We start from the raw sequence: 19,059 nt of genomic DNA, 5'->3' as shown, positions 1-19,059 counted from the left end.
TTTTTTGGTTGCTGTTGTTTTTTTTGTCTGTGTGTGTGTGTGTATGGCAATCATTTCATCATCATCATCATCATCATCATCATCGAAAATTACCCAGGCACCAGGGAAATTATCAATGAAAAAAAGAGATGTCTAAATAATAAAAAAAACAAAAGAAAATCATGTACTACAGAATTTTTTTTTCGATAAAAGAATGAAATGAAATGAAATTCTTCTTCTTCTTATGGGATTCAGTGATTTATTTCATTGTCTCGCATTCGCACACACACACACACACACACTATTCTCTAAAGAGAATTGGAAAATTCTACATGGTTTATTTATCATAAAAAACACAACATTTAAGAGAAAAAAAATCAATCACTTAATATTCAGAATTATTAATCATCATCATCATCATCATCTTAGTCAATAAAGAATAAAGAATTTGTTTCAGATATTGGCAACAAAGGAATGCACGAAAATTCATATGCCATAATAATGCAGATTATAATGGAGCATCAGTTGTCTAATTTATTTTTTTTACCCAGATATCTCTCACGGTATTCTGTTTTTTTTTTTTTTTGATTCTCGCAAAGAATCTCTAGAATATTCATTTTTTTGAAAGATTCTATATATATGAAAAAAAAGTGATCAGAATCCATAAGTGATCCAGAATGAAACAAAAAAAAAATTTTTTTTTTTTTGATAGTGCGATAGACACATATAGACGTAAACACCCAATACCAAGTAGACTACTGTTGTTGGATTTTTTTTCTGGTAATTTTTTTTTCTTCTTTCTATTTGTTTTTTGTTTTTTTTTCTGGTAATATCGTCATCATCATCATCATCATCGACAACCGTGATACACACACACACACACATTTAACATCATTTTCGTCGTCATCATCATCATCATCATCGTCAGTTTTGTTTTTTTTTTATTCGCAGCAGCAGCAGCAGCATCAATAGTAGTAGCCAACATGCGCATCATTTTTATATACATAAAAAAAATGTACCCGAATAAAGTGCAGTAAATGAAGAAGATGAAAAAAAAACCTAAAAAGATTCCACTATAACCAGTACTACCAATAACTATCAACAGACAGAATCCAAATAAAAAGGAACAAAATGATAACCAGACGAATGGAATATTTTTGGCTGTTGTTGTTGTTGTTGTTGTAGTTGTTGACTGCTTCTGACTGGTGGTTGTTATTGTTGCTGATGCTGCTGCTGCTGTTTCACTGTTATCGTCGTTTTGATCTTCGTTCCCTTTTTTTTTTTTGCATTCATTTCTCTGGTTTGGTTGCATTTTACAGGCTGTCTGCCTGATTGGTTGTGTGTGTGTGTGTGTATCGGTGTATCGTTGTACATGAGAATCGCATATGCCAGCAGGCATTCACGTTGTGACTATAAAACACATCATCATCATCAGTTTGCTGTATTTTTTTTTTTTTTTGTTTTCTTCTACCACTCTTGAGGTTTCCGAAATAATAACCGGATAATCAATTTTCATGATTCAATTTCCCATCATAATCAATGTGATTGTATCAAAAAAAAAAACCAAGGAAAAAAAATACATGATTCTTGCATTCTCTACAGATAATGACTACAAGCCAATATCTACACACACATCGCGATTAAATTGATTTGATTTGTTTGATTCTTATTTTTTTTCCTTTCATTTGTTTGTTTATTTGATGGTTTTTTTTTGTCTACATTCTGTGTAGTATACACAAAGATAACTACCACATAGTGTTTGTCCATGTCAATGTGTGTGTGTGTGCAATATGGATATTTAGATTCGATAATTCCACATCCACATATATCAATGATGATGATGGTCCATTATCGATGATTGTATTACTTGATTGTTTGCATATGTCATCATCATCATCATCAAAAAAAAATGCTACTTACTGCTTTTTTTTTTGGTTGAAAAAATTTATGTATACGGCATCAGTTTGCACCTAGCAACTGTCAAATGAATAAACAAACAAACAAACCAACAAAAAAAAATGGATAAATAAAAATAAATGGCATCCGGTTACTGTTTGTTGTTTTGTTGTTTTTTTTTTTTTTTTTTTTTTTTTTTTTGATTGAATATCACGTTTGTTCACAGTTGTTGTTGATGATTGTTGATGGCCACAAAACAACAACATAAATGACAACAATTATGATGACGACAACCGGAAATTGTGGATAATTTTTGCATTGATAAATTAGTTCAATGTGATTCAAATTCATCTCGATTGAATTTTTTTTCAAATTTTTCTACATTTTTTTCATTCATGTTCAAGAAATTAATCGCAACTGTTCAGTGTGCGCAAAGAAAATTTCCGTTTTCTAAGTAAGGTAAGTGTTTTTTTTTTCTTGCAACAGATTATTTATGAATGGCCCCATTATTATCATGATGATAAAATTAATTGATTGATAATCAATCATTATGCTCTAATTGTGTGTGTGTGTGTGTGTGTGTGTGGATGTGTGGGTGTTTCTGGAATGAAATGAAAAAAAAACCGTATAAAGACCGGTATTAAAGATCGATTGATTGACGTGAATACAAAAGGCGACAAGAAATGTACAAAAAATGAAAAATATGATTCTATGTCCAATTTATCAAAATTGAAAAAAAAATGAAGAAAAAAATCAACTAACGAGGATGATGATTAGATCTGGAAAATACTCTGAAAAAAAATTCTGAAATTCAATTCAATTGCATTCACAAATTCCATTCTATTCTATTCTATTCAATTCTATTTTTATTTTTTTTTTTTGAATTTAAAATTCAAGAATCAAATTATTTTTTTTCAAGCTATTTATATAAATTGGGTACAAAGAATTCTCTCCTATTCATTGTCCGAATTTTTTTTCCGTTATTTGCCGGAAATTTGTTCGGATGAATTGAGAAAAAAAATTTAAATTTCAGACCAACTGGTAAATTTGTTTATTTCTATAGAAAAAAAATCATCATCATCATCATCATTCTTCATACACACAGTGACTTTCTTCAAGTTAAAACTTTTTTCGTGTGTGTGGGTGGATGGATGCCGGTAATAGGGTATTTTTTCCCATTTTTGCTCAAAAATAACCACACTCCCCTCACCCACTCAACTAGCCATAATAAATTTCATTTCAATTCAGCGGCTAATTCCGATTAGTATTACTTAGTTTAACTTAGATGTATTTGTGTGTGTGTGTTGGCTTCTTTTTTTCTGATGTTTCTTATTTCAGAATCAAAAGAAAAAAAAATATGCAAAAATAGAATAACTTTTTCTCTCTCACGCACACACACACACTTTTTTTGGTTGGTTTTGAAAGTGTTAAACAGTAAAAGTAGTATCCATCTAGTTGTTTAGCTTTACCATGGAAAAAAAACGAAAAAAAACCGAAATAATAATTCAACGGATAGAAACCAAAAACGTCCCCTGGCAAAACAAAACAGAAAACAAACAAACAAACAAAATTCTGGTATCCGGTTACTGAAAAAATGAAAATGATGATGATGATGATGATAGGACAGAATTTTTAAAGAAGAGTTGATGAAAAACACACACAAAAAACGATGATGGTGACCATATATTTTTAAAACATGATAAAATCTCAAATTTCCATATGTAGTTTCAGCAAAAACATAGAAATAGAAATGGAAATAGGTAATCTGATCTAGATTGATCTAAATTCAATAAAAAAAAAATGAAAACGAGAAAACACATTATTGGATTTTAGTTTGATCCAAATAATTATTAACAATCTACACACACACACATACGCATTAAAATGAATCATCATCATCATCATTGTGATTACAATTTCATATAATCAAATTACGTTTGTTGTGAATGGAATTTCAATTCGGAAATAATGAAATAATGGACGCTCACCATGATATATGATGATTTGAAACAAACAAACAAACAAACAGAACACGAAAGTGAATTTCATTATCAGATTTACTTGATGGTTTTTTTCAAAAGATTTTCCTTTTTTTTTCGATGATTAAAATCAAACAAACAAAAACGCCATCACGATGATGATGATGATGATGGAAATGATTGAAAAAAAAAGTTTTTTTCACATCAATTTTTTTTTGTCAATGTTGTCGTTGATGTTTGGTGAAAAAAAAAGTTTGCTTCGTCTTTTTTTTCCATCACCAGAATCAATGAAAAAATGTCGATCAGAGAAAAAAAAATTCTCTCCAAAATGATTCGAATGTTTACATTACACAGACACACGCACATAGATTCTAATAATGAATCGATGATGATGATGATGATACCGGAGGATAAATTAGATAAAAAGCTGGTGAATGAATGAATGAATGAAAAAAAAATTCTGAAATCAAAATTAAAAAAAAATCCATCATCATATATAATTGAATGAACAACGAAAATGTTTTTAAAATGAAAATTGAAATTAGGATGATTCGTTTGGCGGTTGTTGTTGTTGTTGACATAATCGATTGTTACACACAATCGATTCATTCGAATGTAATATTTCAGTATAGCGATAGTGATGATGATCAAAAAAAATTTTTTTTTCACTCCACTAAAAAAATTACAATAATTTGATCGATAATCATCATAATATATATCGTTGATTGATGATAATTGTTGTCAAAATGATGATAATGTCTACAGTTGACAAAACAAAACAAATGATGATGATTTTTTTATCGATTCATCAAAAACGATAACAATAAAAAAATCGAACGTGTGTGTGTGTGTGTGTGTGACAACAAAAAAAAAACTCAAAATTCGAATGTTTATGAAAAATTTTCCTGAAATGATTTCTCAGCTCATTTTAATTTTCAAAATCAACTATTCAATCGGATTCTTTGTCGCTCTCGCGATCTAATGTGAAAATATTCATCAAAACAAAATAATGAATTCGTTTTCGTCTTATTCTTGTTTGAAATTTATATAAAATATTCATTCATTCTGCATTCACAATGGTTCCCATTGGGACATGATGATGATAATTCAGCTTATACTGTTTTCAAGTTTTGAATAATTTATCATTCAAATGGAATTCTTTTTTTTCATGGAAAATTATCCATGATTTTTTTTCTGAAATCAAAATTCATTCATTCAATTTTTTTCCCCTGTATTCAGTATATTCATGATGATGATGATGAATTTATTGAAATTGGCATTTGTAGCCAATTATGAATATTCTTTCTTTTCTTATATTCAATATGTTATCTTCATTGTCTGTCGTTATCATCATTAATGATCTGAAGATGATTTATAATCGACTTGAGATTTCACTTTTCATTATCATCAATATACGTACAAGATTATTATGCTAAATGATTCGATCAAATGACTGAATGAATTGATTTTTTGAATCAGAAATTTTTTTGTGAAAGAAAACGCAAAAAATTTTCCGATTAAATGATTTTCACACACATCACATCACATAATCAAATCAGCAAATGTTAAAATGACAAAAAAAAATTTTTTAACCAAAACGAATGATTCGAAAGGAGAAAATTGCAAATAATCATCATCATCATCATCAACGGCAATATTTACCTAAATTGTTTAAATGTGTGTGTGTTTATTTGGTTTCGAATGTCTAAATTTGGATTTTACATACAAACACACACACACCGTGACCACAACTAATCTTTTCCATGACCAAACAAAAAACAAATAAATAAATAAATTTTCAGCTTTAATTTTTAAACATTCAAATAAATAAATAATTTATAATCGTGATATCATCTTGGTCGTTGTCGTTGTCGTCGTTTTTTTTTTTGTTTGATGAGAAAATTTCCCACAAACAAACATCAATTTTGATAATCATCATTGTTGGGATTATATAGTTCCTTTTTTCTTTCCTTAATTAATTACCTATTGGTGATGAGAATGATGATTTTTTCGGTTGGAAATCAGAAATGTTATTTTTTATTTTTTGTTTAATTGAATCATTCGTTGTCCCAATAATGGGAAACATGTGTAATTTGCAATTTAAATTTTTTTTTTGTTTTTAAATAGACGATCTACGATTTGAATTCAATTTGTGATCAACAACAATGCCATTTGGAAATGACAGAAATCTGTTTGATTGAAAAGCATAAAACATATACAACAGCAACAACGACGACGATAAAATTCAACAAACACAAAACGAACGGAAAAAAATGACGTCCGAACATTATTACCACCATCAACATCAACAACAACAACAGAATCCTAATTGTGATTATGATTATCTCATCAAATTTATGGCTCTAGGTATTTTTTTTTTTTGGATGTGTCAGTTTTATTCTCCTATATTTGTTGTTGTTTCTTGTTTTGGATAAAATGACCATATCATAATTCATGATTTTTTTTTTATTTTTATTTTCTTTTATTAATGATGGCTATATCTATGTGTATGTTTTTTGTTTGTTTGTTTGTCTGTGGACGATTCATTCATCATCATATCGTCTGGCAAATGAAATTCCCAAAACGAACATATTTGTTTATGATACCGAAAACAAAAAAAAAACAACAACAATTAGGCGATTCGGGTGTTGGTAAAACTAGCTTCTTTTATCAATTTACTGATGGAACTTTTAATCAAAAATTTATCTCTACAGTTGGTATCGATTTTCGTGAGAAAAGAATTGTAATTATTTTTTTTCATTGGAAAAAAACAATCATTTATCATTTAATATTTTACTTAATCAAATTAATGTGTTCATATGTGTGTGTGTGTGTGTGGATCATTTATGTGAAATGTTTATTGATCCATTCATCTGATAATGAATTTTTCTTTTCTATGTAAATAGATTTATCGTTCAACGCATAGCCGATCAATGGGTCGTACGCAAAGAGTTCAGCTACAATTATGGGATACAGCTGGCCAGGAAAGGTTTGTTTAATATATATTCATAATCCGATTCTAACAAAATTAATCAATCAATCTAATCTACATATAGATTCCGTTCATTAACAACAGCCTTTTTTCGTGGCGCAATGGGTTTTCTTATTTTATTCGATTTAACAAATGAAACGTCATTTATAAATATACGTGATTGGTTAGAACAGCTTAAAACACATAGCAATTATGAGAATCCTGAAATAGTATTATGTGGTAATAAAGTTGATCTTTATGATCGTCGTGTGATAACACCGGAACGTGCACGTAAAGAAGCAGAAAAATATGGGTAAAATCAATGAATGAATATATTTTATGATCAAATTATTTCATTTTCTTTTTCTTTTTTTATTGATTTTATAGATTTCCTTATTTTGAAACAAGTGCAGCAACAGGACAAAATGTATCAAAAGCTATTGATACATTACTAGATATGGTAATGAATCGTATGCAAACATCAATTGAACAATTGGCCTTCAATCATCAAACAAATGATAAACGAATGATCTTGAATAATAATAATAATAATAATGCTGTTGATAATACGAATAACATATTAAAATTGGATCAACTACAATCCAATAATAATAGTGATATTGGTGGCTATGCCAATTATGGCTATAATTATATATCTTCCAATTGTAGTGGTTGCTAGCATTTGGCCAAATTGAATATCTTTTTTTTGAAAACAATGGTGTTCATATTCATCAGTCCATCAACAGTCAAACAAAAGTCATAATAAATTCTTCTCATAAGAATGAAAGACATACGCACACACAGGACATATTTCATTCATCCATTCAAATGATAATGAGCTTCTTCAAAGGTTATGAACAAAAAAAAAAAAGTTGCCCACAAACGCAAAACAAAAAATCTGGAACAAGTTTGTGTTTGTTTAATAATAATCATCATCATCATTAATTAATTGATTGATTAATTGTTTAAAGTTTTTTTTCCAATCGGCTTTACTGTAATCTTTTTTTCCTTTATCGTTGTTGTTGTTGTTGTTGTCATTAAATGATTTGTGTAAATAAACGAAAATTGATGATATAAATCTATCGAATCGAATAACAAAACCAGATTCATTCTGAAATCGATGATGATCATGATCATTATCGATTGATTTATGGAAATTTTCATTCATTCGGATTTTTTTTTTAGTTTCAAATTAAAAGTTTTTAATTCATTTATTCATACGAATTTCAAGAGAAATGGTAATAGAAAAAAAAATGTCAAATTGAACAAGAAAAAAAAATTTGGAAATTATTATTGTGGTTCACAGACATAGACATAGACATAGCAGAACTTTTTTTTATGAGAGCTGAAAATGATTGTCCTGTTTTTAATTGTCTTTATTATTAATTTTAGCATAATGACGAAATTGTGGCTTCAATTCCCACATATTTTTATGCGGATTTTTTGCATTATAATTACATATTTCTTTGAGTATTTCTTTCAGATATGGCTGTATTAAAGAATTAAAGATGTACATTAATTGAATGATTATGAATTCAAGTAAAATGGAATATTATTATATATACTTACCACTGGTTGTTTGGTTAGCCGTTCCAAATCTTTAATATTATAATATTGATGTTTTTCAAATGCAGTGAACAATGTATTCTGTACAATTTCTTTATCATCACGCATCTTTTTACCTTCATTCATTTTTTTCCGTTCATTATCGAGCTTTAAAAATGTAAAAGTTTAGTTTAGGAATTGATGATTGTAAAATTTTTGTCAACATTACCTCACTACGATGAAAAGTGATTGGTTTAAAATTATTGATGGCACGATCCAATTTTTGTACTATTTTTGTTGGCTGCGATGCACGACGTATTGTCTCTTTTTTCAGATTCATATAATGTGCATCACCAATTGGACGACATTCACCTTTTTGTACTACTTGTCCTTCTAATGCTAATTTATTATTTTCATCTATAGATTTTTTTTTTTTGATCGAGATAATAGAATAAAAATAAAGCCATTTAAATCAGCCATTTGATTTACCTTGTGAAAATATGGCCAATGTTTGATGATTGATATTTGATACGGCAAATTTATGTTCAGCCGGTATACTTGTGGTTGTTGGTTTATTTGTTTTTCCTATTGTTGTTGTTGTTGCAGTTGTCGATGATGATGATGATGATGTCGATGATACGGTCGTTATTGTTGTTGTTAAAGCCGATGTTGTTGATGATGATTTATTATTAGTGGATGTTTTCGTTGTCGACGTCGATGATGATGATGATGGTGTCGAATCTTGATTTGGATCTGTACGTATTACCTGATCGGATAGATTGAACAATACTTCCATTTTTCCTAATGAATTTCTTTTTTTTATATGATAGCAGAAGAAAATGTTAATGAAATGAAAAAATCACCAAAAAAAATACCTGGTAATGTTTAATCGACCAATTTCGGTCATTGGTTTCTGTTTTGACCATCGTTGTGAAATATATTTCGGTACTTTGACTAGCCAAACACCACGAGCAGCATTTTGACAATCTAATTCCATTGTTTATCGTTGGTAAAAAGATAGCAATTTAAAAAAAAAATAGATGAGAAAATTCTTGCAATCAAATCAATTATTATGTGACCATTAAATAAACACGCGTGTAGATTTTTATTCGATTATCGAAATATCACTAGTTATGACCACACAAAACACAGAATTATTAATGACCAGAGACAAACAAAAAATGTCAGTCAACAGAGCAACAACAAAAAAGAACTTTAACAAATAAATCGAAAATCTGTCCATAGATGGCAGTCTACGAAAAAAAAATTATTTTTTTAAAGAATTTTTTTTTTGGTTCAGAATTTCAAAACAAAAAAAAATGAAAAGAATTTATTAAAATGAATTGAAAATTTACAAATAAATGAGTGAAATTTTTCTTTTACAAAATAAGAACTGTTCGAATATGTATGATGAATGATCATTTTGTCATTTCTTTTTCGATGTTGAACCAAATGATGCAAAACCCATCATTGATGCCATTTCATCGTGATCATCGTCATCGCCATCGGATTTTTTCTTTTGCTGTTGTTGTTGTCGTTTCTCTTTACGTTTCTGTTTACGATATGCTTTCAATTTTTCTTCTTCTTCACGTAATTCTTTCATTTTCTCTTCAATATCATATTCATTTTTCTTTTCCATTTTCTCCTTTAATTTCATTTGAAAACGTTCTTTAACATCGTCCAATGTACTACGTGATATACGCATATTCATACCAAGATTTTTTTGATGTTTTTTACCATTTATATGGTCCAAATAATTAATTGAATCTTTTACAACACAATCACAAACCGGACAATGATAGCCACCAGCTTGTGATGATGGTGTTGCTTTCGATATGACCAACTGTTTTGCCCAATTTTGATTCCAGATCAACTTTAAATGAACGTGCTTTAAGATTTTCACGTTTTTTAGCCGCTATTTGTTCCGATTGTTTATCATCATCATCATCATCACCATCGATTTCATTATCCAAATTTTTTTGGTCATCATTTTTATCATCATCAGGATTTTTTCTTTTATTCTTCTGTAATCGTTCCTGTGCTTTACGTTCATATTCATCACGATCCCAACGACGACGAAAATCATTACCGGCACTATTATTCATTGTTTTTTTTCAAAACTAATCAATAAAAAAAAAATATAAACAAAAATGAAACACAAATGAAAAAAAAAACAAAAAAAAACGATATATCGAAATAAAGAATATCGATAGTATACAAGAATCGATTATAATCGAAAAAAAAATACTGTGTACTGTGTGTACAGCGAAAGAAACCAGAAGATCAGAAGCAGCACCAATCAAAGTGGAGCAATATTGCATTCACTCTTGTGATTTTTTTCTTTTTCTTCTTCTTCTTTTTCATGAGGAGGCGGTCTTGTATTCATTATTTCATTGGCTTCTATTTTTTTTTTTTTTTTTTTTTTTGGAAAATTGAAAGCTCATCCTCACCATCATCTCCTCATCGACAGCACCACCATCAATAATAACAACAACAACAACAACAACAACATTGAATATAATTTTGATGATTCGATTCAATGAAAAAAAAATTCTTATTCTGTAACAATCAGAATCCAGATTCTTTATTTTCAATTGTGGCTGTTTTTTTTAAAAAAATTGCATCGTGTTTTTATATAATTCACATGTTGTGCACTAGTCTATGTGAAATTTGATCAACCTCGAAGAAATAAAATGATCTAAACACCCTGGTTATTGGTTTTCGATTTGCAAATATTTTTTTTTTTGTTTTTTTTAATTCGTTTTCTTTTTCGTTACTGGTGATGGTAATGGGTGATGAGATAAAGGTAAAATTTTTTTTCCTATTATGACATCCAATGTGGTTACAGTATACAAATGTTTATTATTATCAATCATAAAACAGATACGTTATCATAATGGGTTCGACAAAATAAAATATTCTGATAATTCAAAAGAAAATTTGGCCATCATTAATCGTACGACAACAGTGACAACGACAACATCTGTGTATCAGGTAACAAAATGTAATGTCATTTTTGTTCATTCAATTAATTGTTTCCATCTGTTTTTTTTTTATTATTGCATTTCATCAGACATCAACAGTGAATATATTAGATGATTCCTGTAAAATTATCAACAATAACAATAATAATAAAACATCAGCAACAATCACATCATCATATCGTAAAGATAATAATAATACAAATATTAAACATTATCATCAAAACAATAATAATATGCCCGATGTTGATGATGCAAATATGCAATGGTTTCATGGAAAAATTACCCGAGAAGAAGCCGAATCATTGCTAACACCAAGAGAAGTATGTGTGTGTGTGTGTGTGTGTGTTTGTTTGGGCGTATGATTCAAATGTGCAATTTTTCATTTTATTTTGTAAAATAGAATGTAATATGAATGAAATCATCTCATCTTTGTTTTTTTGTTTAATTTTATTTATAGGATGGACTATTTTTAGTACGTGAAAGTACAAATTTTCCTGGCGATTATGCACTTTGTGTCTGTTATAATGGTCGTGTTGAACATTATCGTGTCATCTATAATGATAATAGATTTACAATTGATGAAGAAGAATTTTTCGATACATTAATCGAATTGGTTGAAGTATGTAACTTTATGTTTTTTTTTTTTGTTTATATGTTTTGTTCATTTCCATTTTTTGGTTTTCCATTCTATCCAGCACTATTGCCTTGATGCAGATGGTCTTTGTACAAGGCTACGTGATCCGGTGGTAAACAAGTTAGTCAATAATAATTTAACAACCAACAATAACAACAACAATTTCAGCAACAACAACAATAATAACAACAGCAGTAATAATAACAACAGTAATAACAATAACAATCAAGCATCATCATTATTATTGGATCCAAAAGCATTTGAAGCTGCTGGTTGGGTAATACGTATGAATGATCTGAAATTAGGTGAAATACTTGGTAAAGGTGAATTTGGTGATGTATTACTTGGTTCATTACATGGACAAAAAGTAGCTGTTAAAAAATTAAAAGATTCAAATTCAAAAGCTGCACAAGATTTTCTAACCGAAGCATCATTAATGACATCATTAAGACATAAAAATCTTGTACAATTATTGGGTGTTGTATTTGATGGTCCATCCATTTGTTTTGTTACCGAATATATGGCTAAAGGATCATTAGTTGATTATCTTCGTTCACGTGGTCGTTTACATGTAACAAGAAAAGATCAAATAGCATTCGCTGCTGATACATGTGCCGGTATGGCATATCTAGAATCAAAACAAGTAATACATCGTGATTTAGCCGCTCGTAATGTACTTATCTCCGAAGAAGGAGTAGCCAAAGTTTGTGATTTTGGTCTTGCACGTGATCAAACACTTGGATTGGATGGTGGAAAATTTCCAATCAAATGGACGGCACCAGAAGCACTTCGTTTTGCAAAATTTTCCAATAAATCTGACATGTGGAGTTTTGGTATTCTACTATGGGAAATCTATTCATTTGGTCGTGTACCTTATCCACGAATTGTAAGTGCCAAAAAAAAATTGATTGATCACCTGGGAAAGATTCTTATTAATTGTTTTCTCCATTTTATTTAGCCATTAGCTGATGTTGTTAAACATGTGGAAAAAGGTTATAGAATGGAAGCACCTGAAGGTTGTCCAAATGAAATCTATGATATCATGAGACAAGCATGGCATTTTGATCCAGATTGTCGGCCAACATTTTCAATAATTTCACAAAAACTGGATCAACTTCGTGCATTGACCACCTGAAAAAAAAACAATCAAAACATTTTTTTTTAAAGGAATTCCAAAATGTCACAAAAACCACAAAAAATTTTTTTCTTTTGAATTGATTCACACATTTATTTATTTAACACACACATACACATGAAAATTAATAGTCGCGCAATCACATTTACATTTTTTCTCTCTCTCTTACCCTTTCATGTTTAGAGGGTGTGTGTGTGTGTAGGTGTTTTGTTGTCCATTTTTTTCCCGAATTTTCCTAAAAAATCCACTTGTAAAATTTCTTTTCTTTTTTTTGGCCAATCTAATTTTTTTTTTAATTTTTCTCTTTGTACAGTTAACCGTATTATCTGTTAATAAATGAAAATTTTTTTTTCAAATTCAATTTTGTGTGAAATTGTCCAGAAAAACAAAGTTCTTTTCTCTGTTAACAGAAGGCAGCACTTTCACATGATGCCTTTTACTTCGAAAAAAAAATTATCGAATGATTGAAAATATAGCAGAATTCAATCAAATCACAATGGACAATTTGTAATTGATAATTGGTAATAATAAATAAATAGTGATTGTAATTAATGATAAAATGTTCATTAAGAATTAATTAGTTAATAATAATAATAATAATTTTTAGGGCCTGAAGAATAAAACTTTTTTGTTTCTTTTGTTTCAACCCAACAAACAAACCCCATCAAGATATTTTTTTATAAATTTGTTTTGGTGCTTGTTTGTCAATTGTTCATCAATTCAATTATAATATAATTATTAAGTTATTAAGTGATCAATTAATTTGTTTATAAAATTTTTTGAGTTATTCATTCATTCAATTCAATAATTGGATTAGAAAGTTCCTAGAGTTTTTTTTTTGTTTTTGCTTTCAGTTGTTGTATAGTAGTAGGAATATTTACAAAGGCTGTATTGATTTATTTTGTTGTAATCCAAAATGAGTATATATGGTGTGTGATGGTGTGTACTAATTTTTAGTAGTAGTATCCATAGATTGTTGTGATTCACCATCACCATTTTGTTGTTTACGTTGATAGAATAGTACATATGCTGCTTTGGTCATTACTTTATTTTTATCACCAATCGGTGTGACAGAATAATCATCAAACAAGAACCAATTGTTTGATTGAAAATTCTTTCCATATGCTGTATAATGGCCGGCACCAAGTTCACCATAATGATTTGATACGGCAATCAAATCATAAACAAATGATTCATTATTCGGATTATGTAATACATATGGTGACATATCCAAATTTTCAATGGGAAATTCCACCAAAACATTTAATTTATCACGATGTAAACGTGAATAAGAGAATCGTTTCAAATGAATAATCAGATTGTTTGGTAAAGACCTATTTTTTGTGATGGGAATTTAAAAAAAAAATTAGATTTTTTTTCATCAAATAAATTCTACACACACAAACTTACCATATATCGAATTTTTTACTTGCCATCTGATGTTTCTTACATCTAGGACAATACCATGGATCATTTTCACCCAATTTTTCTGTCAATGTAAATTGATTAATACATTCTTTCAATGTTAATAATGAATTTGCATGTGCATTCGATGCCAAATTTGGTAATAATTCTGAAAGCCGTAAAAGACCTGAACGATTTAGATTGGATGGAAAAAATTTCGATACAATCCGATAATGTATATTAATAGCAAGATAATCATCAAATGATGAATCTAATCTTGTACCGGGTTGTATTGTTGATAATTGACATTGGGCATTGTTATTGACCGTAACAATTGAATAAGCAGGATATGTTCGTGTTCGTTGTTTACCACTATTACTATTATTACCACCATATATTTCATCTACACCTTCATCATTTGAATCATTATTTGAATTTTCATTACTACTACTATTATTATTATTGGCAATCATATCTTCTTCTTCTTCAATATCGGATGATTCACCATCCGATCCGGCACTTGATCGCCGTGTTCGTTGTTTTTGAGCATTTGTTGTTGCTGTTGTTGTTGATGTAATCATATTCTTATCTTCTTCAATTAACATTTCTTCCATTGCTTGTAGAAAACAATTCAATTTATCTGGATGTACAAGACTTGTTAATTCTTTGAAAATAGCTTCACGTATATTTTCATATGTCAATGATTTAAGATTAATGAAAAATGGTCGACTAATAATGCTTTCTGAATGATCGGCATTAATTTGACGTATGAATACCGGCAATGGATAGCCGGCGAATTTTGTTGAACTACGTGTTTGACAACCTTGGGTTTCGGAATTCTGTGCTGTTTGTGGATCATCCAATTCATAAACAACAATATCATCCAGATGTGGATTATAATAATCTGTTGTCGAATAGATTTTATTCATTCGACATTCCATAATGTTAGCGACAACCATTTTTTTTGGATCAAATTTTCGATTAAAATATTGTCGATGTGGACTACTACCACCATCATCATCATTATTATGAGGACCATTATTACAATCATCAAGAAATTTAGCAACAGCAACACGAATATCGGATGCACAACCAGTTTTTGGTATCATTACATTTTCCAACAATATTGATCGTACAGGTGTTGCAGTATTGCAGGTTGTATTCATCAAAAATTTTTGTGATGATGTTGAAGTTGCACTAGCCGAAATTGTATTCTTTTTATATAATGGACGTTTTGAAATGGCTGGTATAAATAAAATATCCACAGGTTTTTCAATCTAAACGAGTGGGCGAAAAAAAAATAAGAATAAGTGGAACAGTTTTATTTATTTAGAATTCATTTCTCCTTACCCGATAAGGCAACGGCAAAGTAAGATAACAGAATGGATCGAATGTAACTGAAACCAATTCACATTCTGGACAAACCAATGTACTTTTCAATTGAGCATGAAATGTATCGACAATTATTGAATCATTACGTCGTTTATAATTGGACCATGCTTCTTTTGATACCAATTCATCTGGACGCCTTTCAATATCGTTTTTCATTTCAATATATGGTTTTACTTTTACACGATTTAAATCTTCATGTAAACCATCCAACAAAAAGGCCATCAATTCTTGACAATCATGATGAGCGAATCCAGAAAATTGTGGTGCAAATTGTGTGACGGCAATTTTAAATTCACGTGGTGCAACATTCGAATGAAATCCTGACCACATGGTTTTTATGAGCTCAGCATAACGTCGAGCAATTTCACCACGCATTCCCAATGGATTATCTGGATTAATGTCAACCACATGTTGATCGGCAAGAAAATATTTGGTCAATGGTGCCGTATTCGATAGACATTGAATTGCGGCATTCATGAAACATGTATTGCCAAGATTCATTAGGCCACAAACGCCAGGTGGACAATTCGGTATACCACTTGCATATTTAGAACGTGTTATAGCACCTAATTTTGTCTTACTAGAAGGCCAAGTATGATCAGGATTTTCCACTTCAATCGTTAGCACGGTATTCGGTGCTTCCAATTCGGTAATATCCAACAGACGTTGATTTATATCAGATATAGCGGCTTTTGAACCGCCCGATGATGATGATGATGATGAAGATGGTGGAGGAGGTGGTGGTGGTGGCGCTACAGAAGGCACGATTGTACTGTTACTACTACTTGCATTCACATTTGTATTATTCACGGTTAATGTATTGTTCATCATTGTCGATGATGAGGAAATCGGTGTTGATGAATTACAATTATCGACATCCTTATATGAAACCAATAATGTTGCATTATTCCATAATTGGATTGGTTTTGAATCATCAATATTAAACAATTTTCTCATATCATCAATTACATCACGTAATTTACAATTACGGCTATATTGTTTCACCAAATCTTCTTTTGAACCATATAATGTTAAACGTAATTCAAGTGGATTTAATTCTACTTGAAAATATGATTCTGTACGTTGTATAATTGGACAACGAATCGGATAACCGCCCATACCATCGATAAGGCCAAATTCTTTACAAAATAGATTCCATACCATTTCTGGTATGATAACAAAATCTTCATTCTCTCTTGCCGTGGTCTTTAAACGATATGTTTGTGTGGCCGATTTATTTGTTGTTTTATTATTATTTGTTATTGTTACATTCTGTGCCGGCCGTAATAATTCTAAAATATTGGAATGAAAAAAAAAACAGATTGAGTGAATCCACATTTAAAGTCAACACCCCTCTCACAAACCTTTATTATCAATTTTGCCCGGATGATTTGCTTGATCACAACCATTTTGAAGATAATTTAAAAATGAATCATACCAATGTTTATCAAGAATATACCAATATTCATTTGGTTTTAACAAACGTTTCATCAATGTTGGAACATCTTGTAATGTATATTCTTTTTGTTGTTGTTGTGGTGGTGGTGGTGATGATGATGATGATGGCATAGTAGTATTATTAATATCACTCATTTCGTATTCTTCAATAGTTGCTGTTGTTGATGATGGTAAATTATCTTCAACTTCCATAAACTCAATGGTATCCTTCTTGTTGATCAACCTGTTATAGGGAAAAAAATGAATCGAAAATTAAATTTAAATTTCCGAGAAAAAAAATCATTTAACCTTATTAGTTGATGGCGATGATGATGATGATACCACACCGTTGATTTGCTGTTGCTGAATATTATACTTGTGATGATGATGATGATGATGCTGTTCAGATACCATATTCGTTATCGTTATTTTTGTTGGCGATAATTTTTTTGCTATAACCGTTGATGATAATGGCTGTAGTGGTGGCGGTAATTGTATTCTTTTCTTATTATTAGAATCGCTATTATTATTGATAGCAGCAGTAGCAGAAGAAGAATCGGTTATTGTTGTCGTCGTTGCTGTAGTGATATTCGTCGTCGTCGTTGTTGTATCTTTATTGCTGTTGACGAATTCTTTCATTTTTTTTCTCTCCTATTGGCTTTATTCTTATTATTTGTATATATCGGAATTAACAAAAAAAAAAATTCTTCTAGATATAAAAGAACTATGTTGAGGCCAAGCAATGATGATGACGAAGATTTTTGACGATGACGACAACCAGTTATTATTTATTTATTCTGGCCTCAATATGACGTTTGATTATTAACGAGTAAAAGAGAAAAAAGGTGATGGGCGGATTTAGATTCCTGGAAATAAGAATGAAATCAACAACAACAATAATAACAATGACGATTATTATTATTATTACAGTATGCAATGGAAATTATTATAGAATTTCAAATCAGAAAATTGTGAAATGTTATGTTCTAGTTTCTTGTTTGTTTGTTTGTTTTACACACAGTTTACAATACAAAATTCACTGATGCATCACTAGAAACTGAAATTTCTTCATTTTTATTTATAGAATTCTTCTTGCTGTATTTGTAAATGGTACATATAGCAATTTTTTGAACAAACAAACAGGCAAGTAAATTGTTGAGTAAAAATAAAAATTCGAATTATATTAATTGAAGATTTATGCATAAACACATGTCATACAGAATTGTATGAAACATGTGTATGTTAGAAAAAAAAAGAGAATCCAAATGATGATGATAACAAGTGGATTTTTTTTCCTATGTCTATTCTCTTCAAAACAAATTCTTTATGCACGTGTAGTAAACACAATCGGTAATGATGTGAATGGAAGATTGATTGCAAGAAAAAATAATTTGATTAGGGCGAGAAAAAAAATCGATAGGATTGATTACCACCTACCAGTTGGAATTTTTCGTTGTTGTCGCTGTTGTTGTTGTTTTGAATTTGAGAGAGAACAAAACAACCAGGTCAAGTTTAATCTTTAACCCGGTGGAATTGTGTGTTTTGAAGCTGAGAACAAAAAAAAATTGAGCCAAAAATCAAGCGCTAAACATTGAACAAGAGAAAAAAAAAGAGAATTGAACCGTGTCAGACACACACACACAAAGAGCTGTAAAAAAACAACACACACACACAGACAGAACAACTGTGAGAGCGTCAGGTTT

The 19,059-nt window shown here is 29.8% G+C and overlaps 5 protein-coding genes across 9 annotated transcripts; 2 read left to right on the top strand and 3 right to left on the bottom strand.

Annotated features, from left to right (window-relative positions):
* The first annotated feature begins 1,326 nt into the window (after positions 1-1,326).
* LOC124490312 (ras-related protein Rab-27A) lies at positions 1,327-7,907 on the top strand. Of its 4 annotated transcripts, none has more exons than XM_075729903.1 (6): positions 1,327-2,334; positions 5,982-6,221; positions 6,491-6,597; positions 6,761-6,843; positions 6,911-7,138; positions 7,213-7,907. In XM_075729903.1, the coding sequence occupies exons 2-6, from the start codon at positions 6,128-6,130 to the stop codon at positions 7,502-7,504; spliced, it is 804 nt and encodes a 267-aa protein (XP_075586018.1). In that variant the 5' UTR covers positions 1,327-2,334; positions 5,982-6,127; the 3' UTR covers positions 7,505-7,907. The 4 variants fall into 4 exon arrangements, with proteins under 4 accessions (XP_075586018.1, XP_075586021.1, XP_075586020.1 ...); XM_075729906.1 differs by lacking the exon at positions 1,327-2,334 and adding an exon at positions 4,629-4,981; XM_075729905.1 differs by lacking the exon at positions 1,327-2,334 and adding an exon at positions 5,219-5,867.
* A 91-nt stretch (positions 7,908-7,998) lies between these two features.
* LOC124490559 (general transcription factor IIF subunit 2) lies at positions 7,999-9,576 on the bottom strand. The gene is made up of 5 exons (XM_047053083.2): positions 9,246-9,576; positions 8,860-9,182; positions 8,600-8,787; positions 8,395-8,538; positions 7,999-8,314 (listed from the first exon to the last, which is right to left on the bottom strand). Exons 1-5 carry the CDS (start codon positions 9,365-9,367, stop codon positions 8,192-8,194), a joined length of 900 nt encoding a protein of 299 aa, XP_046909039.2. The 5' UTR covers positions 9,368-9,576; the 3' UTR covers positions 7,999-8,191.
* Positions 9,577-9,685: 109 nt separating this feature from the next.
* LOC124490560 (zinc finger matrin-type protein 2-like) lies at positions 9,686-10,561 on the bottom strand. Its single transcript, XM_075729907.1, is given in 3 exon segments — positions 9,686-10,213; positions 10,215-10,324; positions 10,397-10,561. Coding segments are annotated over 3 exon segments (606 nt in total). The 5' UTR covers positions 10,476-10,561; the 3' UTR covers positions 9,686-9,796.
* Positions 10,562-10,732: 171 nt separating this feature from the next.
* On the top strand, positions 10,733-13,479 carry LOC124490558 (tyrosine-protein kinase CSK). Of its 2 annotated transcripts, XM_075729902.1 has the most exons (7): positions 10,795-11,176; positions 11,254-11,364; positions 11,444-11,674; positions 11,812-11,973; positions 12,050-12,108; positions 12,157-12,874; positions 12,947-13,479. In XM_075729902.1, exons 1-7 carry the CDS (start codon positions 11,153-11,155, stop codon positions 13,121-13,123), a joined length of 1,482 nt encoding a protein of 493 aa, XP_075586017.1. In that variant the 5' UTR covers positions 10,795-11,152; the 3' UTR covers positions 13,124-13,479. The 2 variants fall into 2 exon arrangements, with proteins under 2 accessions (XP_046909037.1, XP_075586017.1); XM_047053081.2 differs by having other exon boundaries at positions 10,733-11,176; positions 12,050-12,874.
* Positions 13,480-13,647: 168 nt separating this feature from the next.
* LOC124490561 (ubiquitin carboxyl-terminal hydrolase 4) lies at positions 13,648-19,044 on the bottom strand. The gene is made up of 6 exons (XM_075729901.1): positions 18,794-19,044; positions 17,666-18,222; positions 17,284-17,600; positions 15,878-17,211; positions 14,534-15,804; positions 13,648-14,457 (listed from the first exon to the last, which is right to left on the bottom strand). The coding sequence occupies exons 3-6, from the start codon at positions 17,567-17,569 to the stop codon at positions 14,070-14,072; spliced, it is 3,279 nt and encodes a 1,092-aa protein (XP_075586016.1). The 5' UTR covers positions 17,570-17,600; positions 17,666-18,222; positions 18,794-19,044; the 3' UTR covers positions 13,648-14,069.
* Between the last annotated feature and the right edge of the window lie 15 nt (positions 19,045-19,059).

The sequence above is a fragment of the Dermatophagoides farinae genome, chromosome 4, assembly GCF_024713945.1.
Source record: "Dermatophagoides farinae isolate YC_2012a chromosome 4, ASM2471394v1, whole genome shotgun sequence".
NCBI classification, from domain to species: domain Eukaryota; kingdom Metazoa; phylum Arthropoda; class Arachnida; order Sarcoptiformes; family Pyroglyphidae; genus Dermatophagoides; species Dermatophagoides farinae.
This window is presented reverse-complemented; position numbering and strand designations above follow the sequence as displayed.

What these genes read in the sequence shown, in the direction of transcription:
- LOC124490312 (XM_075729903.1), top strand. Translation starts at nt 6,128, where the DNA reads ATGACGTCCGAACATTATTACCACCATCAACATCAACAACAACAACAG. An exon ending in CATCAAATTTATGGCTCTAG is followed by an intron (nt 6,222 to 6,490) that starts GTATTTTTTTTT and finishes AACAACAATTAG; the next exon opens with GCGATTCGGGTGTTGGTAAA. An exon ending in AAAGAAGCAGAAAAATATGG is followed by an intron (nt 7,139 to 7,212) that starts GTAAAATCAATG and finishes TTGATTTTATAG; the next exon opens with ATTTCCTTATTTTGAAACAA.
- LOC124490559 (XM_047053083.2), bottom strand. Translation starts at nt 9,367, where the DNA reads ATGGAATTAGATTGTCAAAATGCTGCTCGTGGTGTTTGGCTAGTCAAA. An exon ending in TCACTTTTCATCGTAGTGAG is followed by an intron (nt 8,539 to 8,599) that starts GTAATGTTGACA and finishes ACATTTTTAAAG; the next exon opens with CTCGATAATGAACGGAAAAA. An exon ending in GGCTAACCAAACAACCAGTG is followed by an intron (nt 8,315 to 8,394) that starts GTAAGTATATAT and finishes TCTTTAATACAG; the next exon opens with CCATATCTGAAAGAAATACT.
- LOC124490558 (XM_047053081.2), top strand. Translation starts at nt 11,153, where the DNA reads ATGGTAATGGGTGATGAGATAAAG. An exon ending in CGACAACATCTGTGTATCAG is followed by an intron (nt 11,365 to 11,443) that starts GTAACAAAATGT and finishes GCATTTCATCAG; the next exon opens with ACATCAACAGTGAATATATT. An exon ending in CATTAATCGAATTGGTTGAA is followed by an intron (nt 11,974 to 12,049) that starts GTATGTAACTTT and finishes CATTCTATCCAG; the next exon opens with CACTATTGCCTTGATGCAGA.
- LOC124490561 (XM_075729901.1), bottom strand. Translation starts at nt 17,569, where the DNA reads ATGGAAGTTGAAGATAATTTACCATCATCAACAACAGCAACTATTGAA. An exon ending in GGGCAAAATTGATAATAAAG is followed by an intron (nt 17,212 to 17,283) that starts GTTTGTGAGAGG and finishes CCAATATTTTAG; the next exon opens with AATTATTACGGCCGGCACAG. An exon ending in CTTTGCCGTTGCCTTATCGG is followed by an intron (nt 15,805 to 15,877) that starts GTAAGGAGAAAT and finishes CCACTCGTTTAG; the next exon opens with ATTGAAAAACCTGTGGATAT.